Source organism: Gordionus sp. m RMFG-2023, chromosome 1 (assembly GCF_954871325.1).
Source record: "Gordionus sp. m RMFG-2023 chromosome 1, tfGorSpeb1-WG-v2, whole genome shotgun sequence".
NCBI classification, from domain to species: domain Eukaryota; kingdom Metazoa; phylum Nematomorpha; class Gordioida; order Chordodea; family Parachordodidae; genus Gordionus; species Gordionus sp. m RMFG-2023.
This window is the reverse complement of record NC_088775.1, coordinates 22707135-22727914: the sequence shown is the minus strand read 5'-3', so window position 1 is coordinate 22727914 and position 20780 is coordinate 22707135. Positions and strand designations below refer to the sequence as shown.

Genomic DNA, 20780 nt, shown 5'->3' with positions numbered 1-20780 from the left:
ACGTGGGTTGAAAAATGTAGAGAAAGCCAGGAACAACACGATATGCCTCAAATGACATCAATTCAAAATTGGGAAAAACCACCAAAAGCATGGCACCGAGTACATATTGATTATGCTGGACCATTTCAAAATCATTATTGGTTGGTAATGATAGCAGTCGCTGGCCAGAGATAGTTCCCATGACTGGTAATACAACCGAAAGCACGATAAAAATATTAAGAAATATCTGCCAGATTCTGATTTCCTAAGATAATCATTTCTGATAACGGGCCACAATTCAACAGTAAAGAAGAATTCAATGATTTTTGCGAAAGAAACGGAATACAATTATTGCACGAAAGTCCATACCATCTTTAAACGAAAGGCATGGCCGAACGTTTTATTCGAACCTTTAAACAGAGCACGAATAAAAGAAACGAGGGGAATTTAGAAACCAGTTTAGCTCTTTTTTTCTCTACAATTACCGAAATACACCAGGGGCAAAAAATGAACAATATCCCTCCTAAATACTACTAAAAATTGAACCTAGAGGATTGTTAGACTAAATATTCGAACGGGGGATCAAAAAGGAGAAGTTAGAATACTACATTCAAAAATTCCAGACGAAAAAGTGTGGTCGCGCATTTACAATAATAAAGAAAAATAATGGGAAAAAGCCTTTTAGAAGCATACTCGAATCACTACGATATGAAGAAAGTATTGAGGGTAAAACGATTATACGTCATACTGATCAATTGAGGAAAAGAACCGAAAATATAAGAGAGAACTGAAGAGATAGTAGACAATAACGATGAACTGAAACTAAATGAGAGGGAGAAAAACGATACAAGTCAAGAAGTTGAAGGAAGTCTTATACAAAAGTTAGAAACTACAAGTCAAGATCGATATCTTAAAAGAATACGAACGAAACTAATTAGATTGGTTATAAATGTTATGTATTAAATTGTTTATTATTTGTTATTTTTGATTTTTATGTAAAATGTTTATTTTTATTAATATATTTATTATATGAATTTACATAAATAAGATGCGTTTTGATTACGAATATAATAAAATATTTTAAGAATTACTTCTAATTTTACATTACTATATTTTTTTGATATTTTATGGAGCATTTTTCAGTGAATATGAAATTCGTATATAAAATGAAAATAGAAAATATGATAAGTGAATGAATGTGATATATTTTTCTATAACACACATTTTTTAAATATATTTTATTTACTTTTAATTAACAGGGTTTCCCATTCAAAAAAGGAAAAGTCTATATCAAAAAAGGAAAAGGGTCAATCATAAAAGGAAAAGGTCAATCAAAAAAGGAAAAGGTCCAAACAAAAAAGGAAAAGTGTCAATCAAAAAAGGAAAATTCCCAAAAAGAAAGGAAAAAGTCCAATCAAAAAAGGAAAAGTGTCAAACAAAAAAGGAAAAGTTTCAATTAAAAAAGGAAAAGTGTCAAACAAAAAAGAAAAAGGTTTAATCAAAAAAGGAAAAGTGTCAATCGAAAAAGGAATTCCCAAAAGGAAAGGAAAAGTGTCAATCAAAAAAGGAAAATTCCCATTCATAAAAGGAAAATCGTAATTTTTTTTAATTTTTTGTCAATTTTTCTTAAGTTTTTATTTATTTTTGTTATTCCTTCTTAATTTATATCTAAATTTTTGCGATTTCTTTATGTTTTTTTTCTTACTGATCTTTTCTCAATTTATTTCTAACTTTTCGCGATTTTCTTTACTTTTATTTTTCTTAATATTTCTCTCAACTTATTTTTCTTTTCATTTTTGATAATTCTTTTGTATTTTTAAAAATAATTTATAAATTTATCATTTTTTTAACAATTCTTTACTTTTTTTTTCATCATACATATAATATTCTTTTTATGATTTTTTCATTGTAATCTTTAACATACATTTCTAACCTTTTCAATCTCTTTAAGTCATTTTTTATCTTTATTTTTTTGAGCATTTCTCAATTTTTTTTCTTCTCATTTTTGATAATATTAAACATAAGAATTTAAAAATGATTATATTTTATTAATTTTCATTAGAGATTTGCAAAAGTAAGCCCGACCCGCAGGGCTTCGGGCCGGGCTATTTTTTTAAAAGGAAATCGGGTTCGGACTGGGCCGGGCCTAATATTTTTTTAAAAATTCGTGTCGGGTCGGGCTTTAGAAATTTTATTTAATATATATAAATTTATCAATTTTATGTTGAATTTTTAATGTAAAATAAAAATATTAGATTTTATTTATAGAAACTAGACGCCATATAACATATATCATTTATTTTGAGTAATTATAAAAATTAATATTTATATAAATTCGGGCCGGGCAGGGTTCGGGCCCGTAAAACCTTTTTAAAAATATTTCGGGTTCGTGTCGGGCCGGCAAAATTTTGGGCCGGCCCTTGTTGAAAAATTAGGCTCGATGCAGTTCACTATTAATTTTAAAAGGTACATTATAACCAAACGAATAATTTAATTTAGCAATTGTAATTATATTCTCTGCCAAAAACATTAAATATAATTTTAAAAAGTAATTATTAAAAATAAAATTGACAAATGCTCAAAAAAATAAAGATTAAAAATGACTTAAAGAGATTGAAAAGGTTAGAAATGTATGTAAAAGATTACAATGAAAAAATCATAAAAAGAATATTGTTGTATGAAAAAAAAACGTAAAGAATTGTTAAAAAAATGGACCTAAATTTATAAATTATTTTTAAAAATACAAAAGAATCAAAAATGAGAAGAAAAATAAATTGAGAGAAGATATAGTAAGAAAAATAATAGCAAAGAAAATTGCAAAGTGTTAGAAATAAATTGAGAAAAGATCAGTAAGATAAAAACGTAAAGAAATCGCAAAAATTTAGATATAAATTAAGGAGGAATAACAAAAATAAATAAAATTTTAAGAAAAATTTAAAAAAATTACGATTTTCCTTTTATGAATGGGAATTTTCCTTTTTTGATTGACATTTTTCCTTTCCTTTTGGGAATTTTCCTTTTTCGATTGACACTTTTCCTTTTTTGATTGGACCTTTTCCCTTTTTGATTGAACCTTTTCCTTTTTTGATCGGACTTTTTCCTTTCATTTTGGGAATTTTCCTTTTTTGTTTGGACCTTTTCCTTTTTTGATTAAACCTTTTCCTTTTTTGATTAAACCTTTTCCTTTTATGATTAAACCTTTTCCTTTTATGATTGATTCTTTTCCTTTTTTGATTGGACCTTTTCCTTTTATGATTGAAACTTTTCCTTTTTTGATTGGGACTTTTCCTTCTTTGAATTGGAAACCCTGTGTATATATAATAATGTAATAATGGGATTTACAATATTCCGCCTGGCCTGGGTAATGTTAAAAAAAATTTAGGCCGTGCTTGAGTATTTTAAAATAATTTATAGGCAGGGCTTACAGGTCTCTGATTGATTTAGAAATCCTTTAAATTTCTATTCTATTTATTTATTCATTTTTTATTTTTCAATACATTATTTTATTGCAATCAGATTGGAACCAGAATTAAAAATATATCCGGTCCTGAATATTTATCAAAAGATCATTTCCTTTCTAAAGATATTTAGCGCCTTTTAATGATAATCATACATCTTAAAACATTCCATTTCTTATTAAAAAAGCTTTGGACCCAACTTTATTGGAATGGCTTCTCACCGAATACCCTTGCCCTTCTTCAGTCCCCAGTCCTATTCGTAAAAAGCGTTGCCCAGTGCCAGAAGAAGTTAATCAAAAATTATAATTTCCTTTATAAATTTAAAGACTTATATTTTATTTAGTTTGAACATGTGATCAGATATAATAATGTTGCTCCTATTTATTAATTTTTATTGAAACAAATATAATATGTAAAACCTTGAGTAAATCCCTTCGGAAAAATTTTCGGTGATTTTTTTATTTTGGACAGTTTGAAAACCCTGTTAATTCCGAGATATATCTAAAAAGGGAAACATTGGCGATGAAAAAAAGTCCATAATAACACCTTTGAAAAAAATACCTAATAATGTTTTTGGTCCAGGCTCCAAATTTTATTTTTAGACTCAAATATGGCTCGAAAATTGCAATTTAATATATAAATTCATTTTTTTTAATATAAAAATGAAAGAATCCCACAGATATTATGATCATTTTTTATTTTTTCGCCTGGTCTGAATTTAAAATTTTTTTAGCCGGATTTTGGTCCGAATTACCAGACTTTAAAACAATCATTTTTTAAGTTCAAAATATTTTTTGTAATTTAGGGTATCTACAGCGAGTTCTACTAGGATCAGGGTTCTTTATGCTTATTCATCCTCTGTATCATAAAATTATTTATTAGCCCTTTTAAAATGGTTTATTGACTAACAATCATTTTCTAAATATTTCGATTTTAATAATAAATCTTGTCAGAATACTCGTCCTCCTTGTATTGATACTCATCTCCATTCCGACGCCACAATTTTGCGAAAAGTCATCGAGGATACTCGAGAAAAACAGGCTTTCGCGCACGCCCGAGTCAACGGCGTTTTGATATGCGTGCGCATCTTGTGGATGATTTGGGTCGATAAACGAGCCAACCAAGTTTGTGTTCAATCTTTTTCCCAAGTTTTTGTTGCGTTCAGGAATATCATTAATATTGTCATAAGGTTTTTGTTGAATACATTTATTTATAGTCTGCCTCTTTTATAAAACAAAATATTGATTGATTTAATTTTATCTTAAATATATTTCACACAGTACAGTATAGCTCCTGTCCTATAAATTTTAGGCAATAGTGAAATTTTGAATCATTCTTAATTTAAATCAATTTCTATCGATTTTTTATATTAATTCCAAAATTTCTAGACACTTTTAGAATGTAATTATAAGTTTCCTATATAATATAGAATAAAGATAAAATAGAATTAATAAATATTTTGGTTCATATAATTAAAAAATTTCGCCTTTTTCATGATGATTTTGTACAAAAATAATCATTTGACTGATAAAAATTTATGAATCAATAATATCGCTTTGCGCTATGAATGAAAATCACTGCGATTGATCCAGCTGATCGGTCGCTTACGATATAGCGGCTAAATCGCAATCGCGCTTCACTATGAATTTAGGGTTAGAGCGAATGCATTACCGATAAGTTATTGCGAATGCATTACAGCGAATGTATTATCAAGAATGCAATATCGTGAATGCATTATCGCGAATGCATTAAGTATTAAAATTTTTTGCCATTAAGTATTAAAATTCTTTGCTACCTATCCACTTAATAAGGAGTTCATCATTAATATGTTTTTATTTTATAAATATATTTGAAACCATAAATTTGTTACCTTTTGGAAGTTCCTGGTCGATAATATTTTTCCACTATATCTCTTTTTCTCTAAGGTAATTCTTTAGACTAATTATATTATAACTCATTTAGCAAGTTCAGACCTTTTTCAAAAAACCAAAGAACCAGCCTAATTGACGTTTCTATATTTATTTAACGTAGCGTTTTTAAATTTTTATAACTCTAAAACACGTTACTTGATATTTTTAAATTATTAGGTTAAGTCGTTTTTTTATAAAATTTGAAATACTAATATTTGACAAAAAATAACAAAAGCCCTCATTTACTTTTATTTATTTAAAAATGGGTTAGTTCACATTGAAGACCACTTCCATGCTTACAGACATGAAATACTTTTTTTTATATAATCTCCTTTGTAGTATTCTTTAATTATTTCGATCAAATTTTTATATAATTTATTTTAGCCTTTAATTCATATTGACTAATTCTTCAAAAGACTTAAAGGTTGCGTCTGTAATTAATAACTAAAATTATTTTAGGAATAATAAAATTATATAGATTCAACCTAATTATTATAATTATAAGAATTTTCTACTCCCAGATCACAATTTCTCTCATATATGATAAAAGAAGATATCTATATAAAAATTAAAATTGTAAACAAGTAAATGAGTAATTCGTTTTTTTGATTCGTTTCGGTAAAAAAATATACAAGTATTACCTCAATCGTATCATTTGGTTCGTTCAAAATCGCACCATTTTATATTTACCATTAACCCCTTTATGTCTTTTAAAAGATAAGCATTTGTTACATTTTATTTTATATAATATTAAAGTTAATTTATATATATAAACAACTAGTAAGGAATTTATAGGCTTTTTCGGAAAAAACCGGCGCATGCTAGGAGGGGTCTTGAAAAATTCACGATGAATGAATTTATCGGGCCGAGTCTAAAAATTTTTTGTAAAAATACCTGGGCCGGGTTATAAATATTTTAAATCGCCATTATTAGCTATAAAAATTAAAAATAAATGTAATATATTTTAAAAATATCCGAGTCAGGCCTTGCAACAGGTCTGATTAGAATTTAATAAATAAAATAGAAGTACATATTTATCTACTAATCATAATAATACTATATTTACCTTGTAATATTAGTCAGATGTGATGACCTTGGAAGTGGAAACTTCACTTAATTCTCAACAAACACACAAACTACCTGACCTTATTAAACTAACACGCGATTTGATGGATATTTTGAAGGTCGAGCACGAGCCTTTATTGTGCAGGCGTCTATGCGAAATCCTGGCAGCCATCTTTGTATTTATACGCTGGCAGAGGAAAGATGCTAAAGACTTGTCGGGAAGTTTAATTTATCGTATGCTCGCCTTGGGTGCTAAAAATGGCGGACCATTCGGAGCGGAATGGCTGCAATTCGATAGAAAGGGTAAGAAAGATGATTGATTTATCAATGATATGAATATAAAACATTTAAAATTAATATGGTTTTGTAATATACTTCAACACTGCCTTCCTTTTGGAGTTTTTACTTTCATGAATACTTGGTTGTTACCTAAGATTTTACTTTCTAATGTATTTTGTTATCTAATCCTTAGAGGGTAGGAAGAGGATATTTTAAGTAGTGAAATGTGTAAGAATATACCTATCCACAAATTTTTCACCGATACGATACCTATCCGATATTTATATTTATATCGATTTCTTTCTTGAACCAATGTAATAAAAATATCAATATTTTCTATTTAAAAGAAAATAATTAACTCTAACGAATGATTGAGTGTATTTTGATTTTTATTCTTCATAAGTTAATGATCCCATTTAAAATATTTGCAATGTTTATAGATGAACGTTGTATTGTTAAGCAGCTCTATTTAGCCGATTTTTAAAAATGGCTAAATAAAGATTTTAGTTCAAATATTATTACTTAATTCTCGAAATTTCTCGAATAAAAGTCCAAACCTTTCTGCCATCTATATGGGCAAAATATAAGCTAGAATAATTTACTTTTGGTCAAAATTTTGAGTTAACCATTTTTAAAAATTGTCAAATTCAAGCCGTTTAACAACACTAGCTGAATATGACACGTTACCGTTAGATATTTTAAAATCCTCTTCTTGTTGCAGATAATTTAACAAATGAATCTAGGAAAATAATTCCCCGGAAAAAAATTCTCGAAAGATTACTCCCCGGAAAAAAAATTCCCTTTGAAAAAATTACCCTTGAAGATAATTCCCCTATTTTTTGATCCCTATAAAATATGTAAAAATTTTCGAGAAAATCAACAAAATTAGAAACAATTTCTATAAAATTTTTCCAAATAAAAATTTCCCAGATAAAATTGTTAAACAAAATTATGAATAATAACTAGTGATTTATATTAAACCTAACCAAATTTTTAAATTATTATTAATTAATCCTAACCAATATGGCCTTATTCCGAACCCAGGTTTGGTAAAATTAAACAAAACAATATTTGTAAAATAAACTAATTGGGTACCTAGTCTCTCTGATATTAAGCAAAATATTATTTTAAACAGAGTAATGATAATGACCAGCCCAAATTTTTTATTTTGGCCCGGATTCATAAATTCATACCAATTTTTGACCTGGATCTGCACTACTTTAATTAAATCAAAATATTTTTTAAATTCAAATTCCCTAGAAGATTTGAGGTTTAAATAATAAAACGAAAGTTAAATAAATCTAGTTCACATATTTTCATCAATTTTTAGATATTATTATTGAAAATCAAAATTTTATTTCAATAAAATATTTATTTTTACACAAATTATTAATCATTTCCATGAAGTTTTAGAAATATATTAAAAATTTAAATCATTACCTTCAAAAATAGTTGGCGATTTTTTTAATCTTGTTACATAATTTATGAAGTCTTTTGCTGATAATTTTTAGAATATAAAATATAGTGTCCTATGCACAAATTTTATATTTGTCTTTAGTTTGCAAAAATAATAGCATGCCTTTTACTAACTCTTAAATAGCACCCTTTTTTGTTTTTAATGCTAATGATGGGCATATTAAATGATATAATTATATAGAAAAATTCTGTTGCGAAATAGGAAATTTGCAATTCAACCTGGACTCCTCTGTTTGAAATTATTTAACTGAAGTTGAAATTATTTAACTGAAGTATTTAATGCCTACTATAAGAATTTAACTGGCTGAATACAAATCAATAAAAAACTTGCTAAATTATATTTTTTTTCTTTTTAGCTTTCACCTTTTCTGGTGATAAGCTCCTTCAATATCTCTCTCCACTTTATGTTATTCATGCTATCTCTTTTATCTAATTTATATTTCTTCATATCGGTTCTAACTTTATGTCCCCATTGAAGTTTTGGCCTTCCTCTTTTACGTTTGCCCATCACTTCCAAATTTTTAACCTTATTTCCTATATAGTTCATAGGCTTTCTCATTGTGTGCCCATACCACCTAAGTCTTTTCACCATTATCTTAGTCTTAATAGGCACTATTTTTAAACTTCCCAGTATTCTTGTACTTCCCACCTTATCCTTTCTTGATACCCCAGCAATCATCCTCGCATTCTCATCTTCATAGTTTGTAGACTTCTCTCGTCTGGTTCTTGGTTGGCCATGTTTTCAAACTATATAGAATAGTTGGTTGTACTATGGAACTGTAAATTTTTCCTTTCAATTTGTGTGGGATTCTTTTGTCAAAGAGCACTCCAGATAAAGATCTCCACTTTAACCACCCTTGATAAATTCTACTCTTTATCTCTTACTTTATTGTGCCCTTTGTTTGTATAGTGGAGCCTAAATATGCAGATTTCAATTGCTGATATTTGCCATTCATTTATTTATATCAATGCTTTCTGTTTCATCTACTCCTATCACCATATATTCCGTCTTTTCTCTGTTTACTTTTAGTCCATGCATTCAAGGATATTTATCCAACTTACTAATCTTTCTTTCATTTCATCATCTGCCCAATTTAAATTAAATACTGACAAAAGTAATAAAAAATGCTGACCATTTTAATCAAAAATATATCAGAGGTGATTATCAGCACTGAGTATTATATATTTCAAATCTTATAATTATTATTTTGCTTATGAATTTTTTTTCAAAATTTACAGAAAAGTAATAATTATATTTTTATTTTATTAAAATTATATATGAAACAATAGAAGTCATATTATTCAAATAAAACAATACTAGAACGTATATGTTCTCCAAATGAAGAGAGAAAATTAAGTAAGTTCTTTCTCTCTTCTAAAAAATCAATACACAAATTTTTCAAAATATTTTGTTTTACGGTGTAACTACGATTTTTTTGGTGAGTGTAGGTCCCAATACTCCATTGACCTATTTTGCCTATGTCGACGGCTATTTCCATCCTCATCTTTTCGATTAGTTCCCATATCTTAGGCTTTTTATGACCTATAATATGCTGAAATCGATTACCATCCTTCATATACATTATTTGTTCAATTAGCAATTGTAACTTTAAATACATTCCATGTTTCAGGTGGAAACAATGGTTCTACTTGCCTTTGTGAGTTTCTCCCATTTCTTAACTCTCCATTCACATAATTTTTATCCAAATATAACAATACCGATACAATCGTCTTTAAAAATTCCATCCCTCGTTTGACATATACAAGTAAGAATGCTAATCCGTCGATTATTGCTGCAAATAAACATAACGATGGATCATTACGATATGTCGATTCTAACCCTAATTCTTGTCTTCCTATGGGTAGATTGAGTTAGGTGATAGAATCATATTTGTAAGGTGATATCTCTACCTAAAAGTTAAATAAATAGATTAAACTTATTGTATAGGTTTTATTAAATATTTAGGTTTTTTAAAATTTTGAATAATCCCAAATTGGTTTTAATTTCTTGACATTCATATATACTATTTAATTAAAATATCTTTCAACAGTGGCTATGTATTCTGTTTTTTTCGATGAACCAGAGCTCTAGGATGTTCAGACAAATCTTGGCTTTATTTTTCACTTTTATTGGGATAATTTTATATCCCACAAATAAATTTAGCTAGCTCACTATTTTACAAATAAAATTTATTTAGTTACTTAACACAGGGATGCTAACCCGGCAAAAATAGTAGCCAGGTTTGGTTCGAACCCCTGCTTAGACAGTATTTTTAAAGTCATGTCCTTTTTCAAAAACTTACTGCCCCTCTTCAATCCAAATAGCTAAAAACGCTTATAATTTTTAAAAAAGAGGGTTTTTTTTAAACAAACAGCATTATTCTACCATAACGCACTATTATTAAATTTAATGTGATGTGATTAAATTCAAATTTATTCACCTGCTCTGCTGCCATTTATGATCATTTTATTAACTCCACTAAACGAAAAAAAGTAAGAAAATATAAAAAACAGAACAAATACCTTATTTAATGACTAATTTGAAATATTTGTCCTCTAGTCTACTCAAGTATATAATTCTTATTTACGACTCAAGTTGAAAGTCTTAAAGTAAAAAAATAAAAACAGAACAAATATCTTAATTTGTAATGACTTGAAATATTCGTCCTATAGTTGACTCAACTATATAATTCATATTCACGATTCAAATTGAAAGTCTAAAGTAAAAAAATAATTGTTTTGTTAATTAATAAAAAAAACCAACTTGAAATATTCGTCCTCTAGTTAACTTATGTTCATATGACTGATATAATTTTGGGTCAATTTTTTTGACCCAAAATTTGGCTCCGTTTCCGACTAAGTCGATTAACAACACTATACTCGAAAATAATTCCTATAAATATCAGGAAAAGGAAAATAAGGAATTTAAAAAATTTCAAGGTCCACCGGTCAATAATTCCTATAAATATCAGGAAAAGGAAAATAAGGAATTTAAAAAATTTCAAGGTCCACCGGTCCAAAATACATAATCAAGGTCCTTATACATATCTCGACAAAAGGAAACCTAGAGTATTTTCAACGTCATTGATTCCGGCCTTTTCAAAATCCATATAAATTGTGGTAGGATCTATCACTAAATTACGTTCTTGTGTTTTTTCATATAAAATCTTAAAAACTTCTTCATACTTTATACGTTTTTCTTTGTAGCAAAAAATATGTCTCTATAACAAATGGAGTTTTAAAGGGTATTCTAATTACATATATTTGCAAAAATAAATGAGGTGCCAATTTAAAATTCCCGTCTATATACCAAGATTTAATTTCAGTGAACATCTTGAGCATATAATAGTTAGCAAATATAATTATTCGTTCATTTGCATCTCCGCAATTATGTAAAAGAAATCTCTCCTTCGTGTGAGATCCGCCCAATCCTCTAATATTAAAAGGTATTTTCAAAAAAATAATAAGTTATTTATAGGCTTAAATATGATTTAGCCTGAAATGCTTAATTCTTCCAATGTGGTCGGATTAGGAGGAAACTTTTTTATTTTGTGATTTCTAAAGGTACGCTTGATACTATCCCATTTGGAAGTCTTTTTCTGGATACGGGAGACAATTTAGATATATCTTCTGCATATATTTGACAAGTATTTTGATTTCTTTCAAAGGCTTTTCTTTTCATATTGTTTATAGCATGTCAATTTTATATTCATGTGGGTTTATAGGATGAATATGAGGCATATTTTCCAATGAATAATCATTTTCACTTTAGCATTTAAAAATAACTGGGAATTTTTCAGGATTATATAATGTACATTTGTATCTTTTAAAATTAGTTTTATGATAATTGTAGGAATCGCCTTCATGAAAAATTTTAGCGTGCTTATTTAATGGAAGAACAAACATAAAAAAATTAATTTATTAAAATTATCAAAAATATTTAAAATGGTAAAATAAATTTTTTAAAAAGTATTAAAATAACAAAATGAAAATCTTTTGATTCGAAATTACAAACAATATACCACCCAAATTTTTCTAAAATAAGTTTCTATTTAGATTATAGTCTCCTGTGTTTTGTTAAATGAATTAAATATATTAATAATGATAATATTTATAAAAAAAAATATGAATATTATAAATATTATATTTTTTTGGTAACATTTAATTATTTGAAAGTAGTCTTTGGATTTCAACCATTTTTAAAATTAGCCCTTGTAATCATTTATTTGGATAAATACTTTTTTGAAAATTTATAATCAGATACAAATTTTAAAATCAATAGTATTGTATTAACATAAAAAATTTGTTATTTTTGTCCGGGTTTCAGACTGATATAAACATACGGAACAGAATAGTGTTCTAATATTCATATTTAATGTTATATATATCTTTTTAACCGTAGTGACGTGTAGGTTGGAAATCCTCCCCAACTCTCTTCATGGTAAATATAATGTGGTTAAATGATCTGTTTTCATAATATCTATTGAAATCTAGATGAAAAGTAGATTATGGAAATAATCCCCCTCTTTCTAGGAAAAAATTTGTTTTCACTTTTTTTTCAATTTTAAATTGCAACCATAATTTTCATCAATTTCTATAAAAATCTATCATGTTTTCTTTCCAAGATGTCACAAATCTATACTTTTTATGCGATATACTAAATTACAAAGTATCAAAACTACCAACCTATCAATTCTCATATTTTAAGATTGCCCTATTTCGCTTAGAATTAAAACAGAAATAATGCTCAAAAAAAAATCCTCAAACATCGAGAATAAATACTCAACTTTCAGAAAATGCTGAATATAATTTTTTAGAAATATTTTTTAGCGGCAGGGTTATTTGTTAATTTTAAAAAAAAATTATTCGGATATCCTGGGATTTATTTTCCCCTATATTTAATTTAAAATCTAAAAAATGGGGAATTTATTTCCGGGGAATAATTTTCTATGGGAATTTTTTCCCAGGTAATTATTTTCGGGGATTTTTTTCCGGGGATTTATTCCGCTTACCATAACAAAAAATAGTGTAAAATTTTTAACTATTAAACATTTTAACAATTGTATTTTTGTTCCTTTCGTTATTATGAAATTATTTATATAATAAAAAAAATTATATGTACAATCATAAAATAACTAAAAAAAATATCGGATCAGTTTTTAAAAAAAATTGGCCCGATCTGATATTTATGTAAACGATATATGCATATCCGATATTTAATATCGGCACAGCGCTAGAAATGTGGCATGGCTAAGGTTAGTCTAAAGCGTTTAGAAGGGCTAAATTTAACCCTTCAATTGCATAAGGTGTAAGGTTCTGCGTCCATAGATTTTAAAATTGTTAATATACATTAACGTTTAAATTCTGTATACTTCTTTATCTTTAGCCACTTTAATTTATGCGAAGAGTTTGATACATTTCCATTTAAAAGATATAAACATTTTCGGAATTATTAAAAAAAAATCAGACTTATATTTAAACAAAATTTAATATTTAAGGTGAACTTAGAAGGAATATACTATCTGTAAACTTAGACCATTTTTATAAAATATATTTCTTTTAATGCAAAATTTTTATTATTAAAATTTTAAATAATACCTAAATTGAAAGATATAAACAAAATAAATATTTATTATGGGTTTATAATTATCCTGGCATTTATCCTTGAATGAAAATTTGATATATTTCAATGTGTCTTAATTGAGTATAATTTTTTTAGATTGGCCTATACCAGGTTTAAAGGTTTTTAACCCCCCCCCCTCCGCAAATGTTTTTGACACTGGAGAGTTAATTTAAAAACTTTAAATATTCATTATTTGTGAAAAACATTTTTTGGAGGCGTAAATAATTTTTTATCAGCTTAAATAATAATGACGTTGATTGATTCTATTTTAACAATTTTTTAAATATTTTTAATTCAAGGACTGAACATGATTAACGATCAGCAAGATATCTCAGGAATAATCATATCACTCAAATTTTTAAAGCAACTTAATACCTCTTCACCTTTGAACAGATATTGTAGGTCATCTTCTAGCATAGATCTTCCTGGCATAAAACAAGTTAGTAGCGATTTTACCCGAATTTGCCAGAATCTTTGCCAGGCTAATTCGATTTTAATACACCATTTAAGAAATATACCATACGCAGATGATTCAATTTATAGTAAATCCTATTTTATTTTTTTTAAATTTCAAATTTTAACGTTCTTATTTCATCAGAGATTGCCTCCCTTTATTTCCCTTTTTAATTTGAATTCCATTTGATGTTAAACTTATTAATTTAGTTATATTATATCGATGATAAAGGTTATTGGTCATATTTATATTAATTTTATTAAAACTTGGTAACATTAAAGCCTATCAGATTTGTTTAAACACCTTTAACATATTTACAAAGATAAGTAAATCGTTATATATTTAAATGATCTAATTAGTTTAATCTAGTGCTATAAACGTTGCTTCAGAGCATTACTCGTTACATCACAAAAAGGAACGCATTACCTTGTTACCTTATGAAAATAGAACGCGCGGTACTGGGTATATACAAAAATAATATATTATAAGACAGATCTTTTATATTAATTTTTTCCCCTATATATAATAATAAAATTTTATGATAATTTTTATTTATTTTTAACAATTGATTTTCAAAATTTTGATCAGATAAAAGCAAGAGTCTTAACACATCTTTTGCCGTGCTAAACACATGTTTGACTTTCGCAGAGGATGGGAGGGTTGTATTATATTTAATAAATAAAAAAAATTAAAGAATAATCCTTAGTATGAAAAACGCTTAATAGATCCTCATCAAAATTATCTTTATAAGAAAGTAACGTATATGACTTGTTTTTAGGAATCGAAGTTTGCTTTGTCTTTGACAAGATATTTTCTCAAACTAGAAATAAGTTCGAGATTTCTACCTTCTTTGACCTAATTTTATCTATGGCGTATCCAATTTAAATAGCGGGTAAAATTTTACTGATTCCATATATTCATCTTTATAGTTCGATCTTTTGAAAATAATATCAAAAATAAATAAACAATAATTTAACTGTATTCCTTTATCTCAGGATTGCATTAATAAGTGGCTTTAACTTGAAATTATTTAAAGCAATTTTGTTTTAAGTTTTAATATTATAATAGTTATCTTGGGAGTGAGATATACCAAATGTTCTAAAATCGAAAGATCCTTAGCAACAGGTTTCATTATATAAAACCATAACCCTACAATATATCATTTCTGTAATTCAATTGGCCATTCTTCTTAATAAGACTATTTTCCCCTAAGTTATAAAAAGTGTCCCTGCTTGTTATAACAGGTTTGATCAGATATCTTCCCATTTTTTTTTCTCTAAAAATGGATACAAAGTTTCGAGATTCCCATGTTTATCCCACAATCGAGGAAATATTTGAGTTATAGGACACATACAAAGTGTAGAGTACCCTTAATTTTATTTTAGTGTAAAAAATGTTTCATATTGGGTCCAGGGCAGGTTAAATCATATTCATCTGAAGAAATATGTAATTGACATAATATTCTTTATAAAATAAATTATAATATTTGAGAATAAGATAAATTAACATATCTTTATCGATTCAATATTAAATACGAAAATTTAAAATAAAAATAAAAGAATTTGATGGTTGATCTGACTCTAAAACTCGGCTTAAATTATTTAAAAAATAAATAAAAATAATTTTTAAATACAATAAAATATGTTTTTCCCATATACTCAAAAAAAAGGTGTCACCATTACTCGTTACCTCTAGAAGAAGGTGACGAATGGCTTTCCTTTTTTCAAAGAAGGTAACGACGTTACTTTACAGCACTAGTTTAACCACTTTGTATTAGAATTGTTGCCATATATCTATATTTACATTATTTTAAAAAAAATAGTATTCATATTATTTTGAATTATTCTATCAAACTTGAGTATATTTTAAAAATATTGGTTCATTTTACTAACCATCACTCTCTCGGTTAGCCACAAATGCATTATTACCCATTACTGAAGACAAAACCATTAGATCCAATACCCCAGCTTACAATGCCGCCTCTCTCACGCTAGAAATATTGGCACAAAACTTGGGCTTCGCGTACATGCGAGACCAGATGCCCGATTTATGGGACTACATAGATCCCGTCGAACAGCTGAAACACTGCTTGGGATATCAGAAAGGAATCGATGATCTTCTCTCAGATCGAGAGAAAACCGAAATCGAATCGGTTTTGTCTCTTTTTGAAAATAGTGAGTCTGATAAAAATGTTACTGTTCAAAATGTCGAAGATATTGGTAAATTCAATGTGGGATCAGAGTGAGTCATTCAATTTTGAGCTTTTTGATTTTATTATATTCATACTCCACCTAAGAGATATTTCCATATTTAAAATTATTTTTAAAAAAAAAGAATCTCTGGCCGTTACATTTTGCTTAAATTACATGCTGTGGAATTGACGCTTCCTCGATATTATCTAAATTTTTCAAAATCGGAAGCATCCTTGATACGCTTAATAAATGACACCGTGACTTTGATATGCCACAATCTCATTCTCAATAGAATCCCTAGAGCCCGTTTTTCTTGTGCTAAAATATTCAGATCTCTTCTTAATTATTGGCCGGATAATTCATCACCAAACGTGTCAAATAAAGATATCGTGATCGAGAATATTATGAATACTTTTACCGAAAGTATGTTAAACCACATGGAGTCATCATTGCTTCGCGTAAAAGCTGGGTTTATTGAGGGACTCATATACATCTTGTCTGGATTAGGTATATTATCGTATTAAATGATTCTTTTGATATTTATGAGGAATACATTAATTATAAAATTAATATACTCAAAATTGATTAATATCTACCCGAGAATATGGTCATTAAAATGTTGTTATTTGAAAATATTTGCCAATTTAGAATTTATCTAAAACTGCAAATTGTTAAAGGGTTTGAGTTTAAACTAAGCAAGCTATATGATACTGTGTCCTTAAGGGTATTTCGGAGCTGATATTTTTACGATTGGATCCCTTTTCTTACATCATACCTTTAGGGAGCATTTACACCAGGTCGAGATGGCTGTGATCATATACTAACATTATAAGTTTTTTAATGTAAAAAATTATAATTTTTTTTACATATTTTTCTAATAATAAGAGTTTGTGTTTGAAAACAATGGAATCCTGTACCTATATTTAGAGAATATTAAAATCATATTTTTATATAACGAATTTGTTATATCAAAAAAATCATTTCAAGATTTCTATATTACATTCAAACCTGTCTAATTTTACCACTTAACAATTTGGGCAATTTATAATTTGACAAAGTTTTAAGTCCCATCAAATTGCTACTAACTATTATTATAAAATGCCTGGATAAATTGGACAATTGTCTACTTTGAAGTGGGCAGGTTTAAATTTTCTATATACGTAACACCTCTAAAAAGTGGGCATTTGTTAATTTTTGTCATTATTTTTATTATCATTTTAAAACTATTCAAAAACAAAATTAATAATGAAAACAAATATAACTATTTAGCGTTAATTAATAAATTTAAGTTATAAAATTTTTAAATCATCATACTCAAAGAGAATTTCCTAAAAGATTTAATATTTCTAAAGGAACTGTTCACAATATTCATAGATCCAAAGATATTATTAAACGCCATGTAAAAACGTATCGTAGCAAATATACAAACAAACAAAGATAACATCTTATTTTATTTCATAAATTAATTTTATATTTTCATTCTTATTGTAAATACAACCATTTTATAATAATTTTATACAGTCTTGTTTTGTATGGGTTTATGTATAAATCGTATTGTATGGAATCCATGAGGAATCGGAATCTCTCGATTAATAACTAAGGCGATTTTTAAATTTTAAAAATCTCATTTGACAGAAATTGTATTCATCATGTATACCAAACTTTAAATTTCAAACAATTTTGCCATGAACTTTAAAACTACTCCTAATTTTTATTAATTTTGGATTTTTCATATAAATCAAAAAATATTAAAATATCTATGGCGGAAATTGGCTGAAATCTATAGGAATCTCATGCTAAAATTTCCGGTTAAATAGGATTATAAAATCATCTCGGTAAAGGATTTAAAATCGAGAGATTCCGAATCCCCAGGATTTTATATCCAAATAGGACATACACATACATAATTTTACTCATGATTTTAATAAATTAATTGTTGTAGTAAATAAATAAATATATTGATTTTTGTATTTTTTTAAAGAAATATATTGATTTTATTGGTATGTTTATATGTGAAAAGAAAGAAAAAATGAGGTCATTGATTTTTTTTGATATTTTTTTTTGGTAGTTCGCGATAAAAAGATATGTAATTTTATATATTCGAGATACATTATATGTTTTTGGAATTGATTAATAAAGAAATAAAAAATTCTTTAATCGCCACAGTTTGATTTAAAGAAATAAAATTATAGTATCTAGAAATCAAATCGCTACACATGTTGTAGTAAATAAATAAATATATTGATTTTTATATTTCTTCAAACTGTAGCGATTTGATTTCTAGATACTATCATTTTATTTCTTTAAATCAAACTGTGGCGATTAAAATATTTTTTATTTCTTTATTAATCAATTCCAAAAACATATAATGTATCTCGAATATATAAAATTACATATATTTATCGCGAACTACCAAAAAAAAATATCAAAAAAAATCAATGACCTCATTTTTTCTTTCTTTTCACATATAAACATACCAATATAATCAATATATTTCTTTAAAAAAATACAAAAATCAATATATTTATTTATTTACTACAACATGTACCCCCTTCTAAGGATAAACTCCAGGGTACATGCTAAAAAATGATTGCTAATCCATATAACTAAATTTATAAAAATTCACATCATTAAAAAAAAAACACTCATGGCACTTGAGTATTAATGAGTAAATCCTCTAAGGAATCACTCATTTCAACTTCAGTCCCATTAGCATTAACACTTTTATTTACCGCAACATTCGAATTTCCTCCATGGGGAATTCCTTCCATTTTTTCTAACTGTGCAGCTAAATTCGAATTTCGTTCAATTGAGACTTCCTTCATTTTCTCGATCTCAGCAGCCCTCCGAAATTTGAATAACTCTTGCCTTTCTGCAAACTCCTCCGCTTCTCTTGCAAACGATCTTGATTCCTCGAACACACTTCGGGGCTGCCCTCCTGCCCAACGATGGATTCCCTGATTGAAGGAACACAAATTGCTCGATCCACTAGCGCACTCCCGGGCCTTGTGCCCCCTTCCCCCACAGTTGAAACAATTCAAATTTACTCCCCTCATTCCGGTCTGTCTCGCTTGTATGGCCACCGGACCAGTCATGAAATTTGCATGTTGAGAAGTTCTTCCTTGCAAGGACGTATGCACCGGACCAGTCATGAAATTTGCATGTTGAGAGGTTCTTCCTTGTAAGGACGTCCATTCGAAATTAACGGTGGAGCTCCCTTTCCAGTTTGCTGTTCTATCCAGGCATCATGCCATTTCATTGATAAAGGATTGGCCATCTCTAACGAATTTATTCGTATCGAGCAATTTGTGTTCCTTCAATCAGGGAATCCATCGTTGGGCAGGAGGGCAGCCCCGAAGTGTGTTCGAGGAATCAAGATCGTTTGCAAGAGAAGCGGAGGAGTTTGCGGAAAGGCAAGAGTTATTCAAATTTCGGAGGGTTGCTGAGATCGAGAAAATGAAGGAAGTCTCAAGTGAACGAAATTCGAATTTAGCTGCACAGTTAATGGAAGGAATTCCCCATGGAGGAAATTCGAATGTTGCGGTAAATAAAAGTGTTAATGCTAATGGGACTGAAGTTGAAATGAGTGATTCCTTAGAGGATTTACTCATTAATACTCAAGTGCCATGAGTGTTTTTTTTTAATGATGTGAATTTTTATAAATTTAGTTATATGGATTAGCAATCATTTTTTAGCATGTACCCTGGAGTTTATCCTTAGAAGGGGGTACATGTTGTAGTAAATAAATAAATATATTGATTTTTGTATTTTTTTAAAGAAATATATTGATTATATTGGTATGTTTATATGTGAAAAGAAAGAAAAAATGAGGTCATTGATTTTTTTTGATATTTTTTTTTGGTAGTTCTAGATAAAAAGATATGTAATTTTATATATTCGAGATACATTATATGTTTTTGGAATTGATTAATAAAGAAATAAAAAATATTTTAATCGCCACAGTTTGATTTAAAGAAATAAAATTATAGTATCTAGAAATCAAATCGCTACATTAATAAATAATAAAAAAATAGTTTAAAAATGGTTGAACATAATCTCACTTTTTGCTAAACTAATATAACAGATAAAATGTTTTTTTTTTAAAAAAAAGTTTTGATAAGTTATGCAAAATTCTTGACCACAAAGGTGCCTAAAATAGAGAGTTTGAATGTACATTTAAAATTATTTTTAAAATATTGCGATTAAAACTTATATCCAAAATGATAAAATGACGGATAATAAAAAAAATTTATTTTTAAAAAAAAAACTAAAACAGAAAAATGATATTTATATTAATCGAGATTTTCATTTAAGAAGTCGCTCGTTGTTAGATATAGGAAAAAG

The 20780-nt window shown here is 27.5% G+C and overlaps 1 protein-coding gene across 1 annotated transcript in view; it reads left to right on the top strand.

The window, feature by feature from the left end:
• Positions 1-20780, top strand: part of LOC135922622 (TATA-binding protein-associated factor 172-like) — an 88110-nt gene that overhangs the window by 50673 nt on the left and 16657 nt on the right. Inside the window, exons 14-19 of the mRNA XM_065457030.1 lie at positions 3625-3725; positions 4391-4561; positions 6427-6715; positions 14090-14332; positions 16155-16485; positions 16579-16943. Coding sequence (XP_065313102.1) covers positions 3625-3725; positions 4391-4561; positions 6427-6715; positions 14090-14332; positions 16155-16485; positions 16579-16943 — 1500 coding nt within the window. The remainder of the gene's footprint in view (positions 1-3624; positions 3726-4390; positions 4562-6426; positions 6716-14089; positions 14333-16154; positions 16486-16578; positions 16944-20780) is intronic.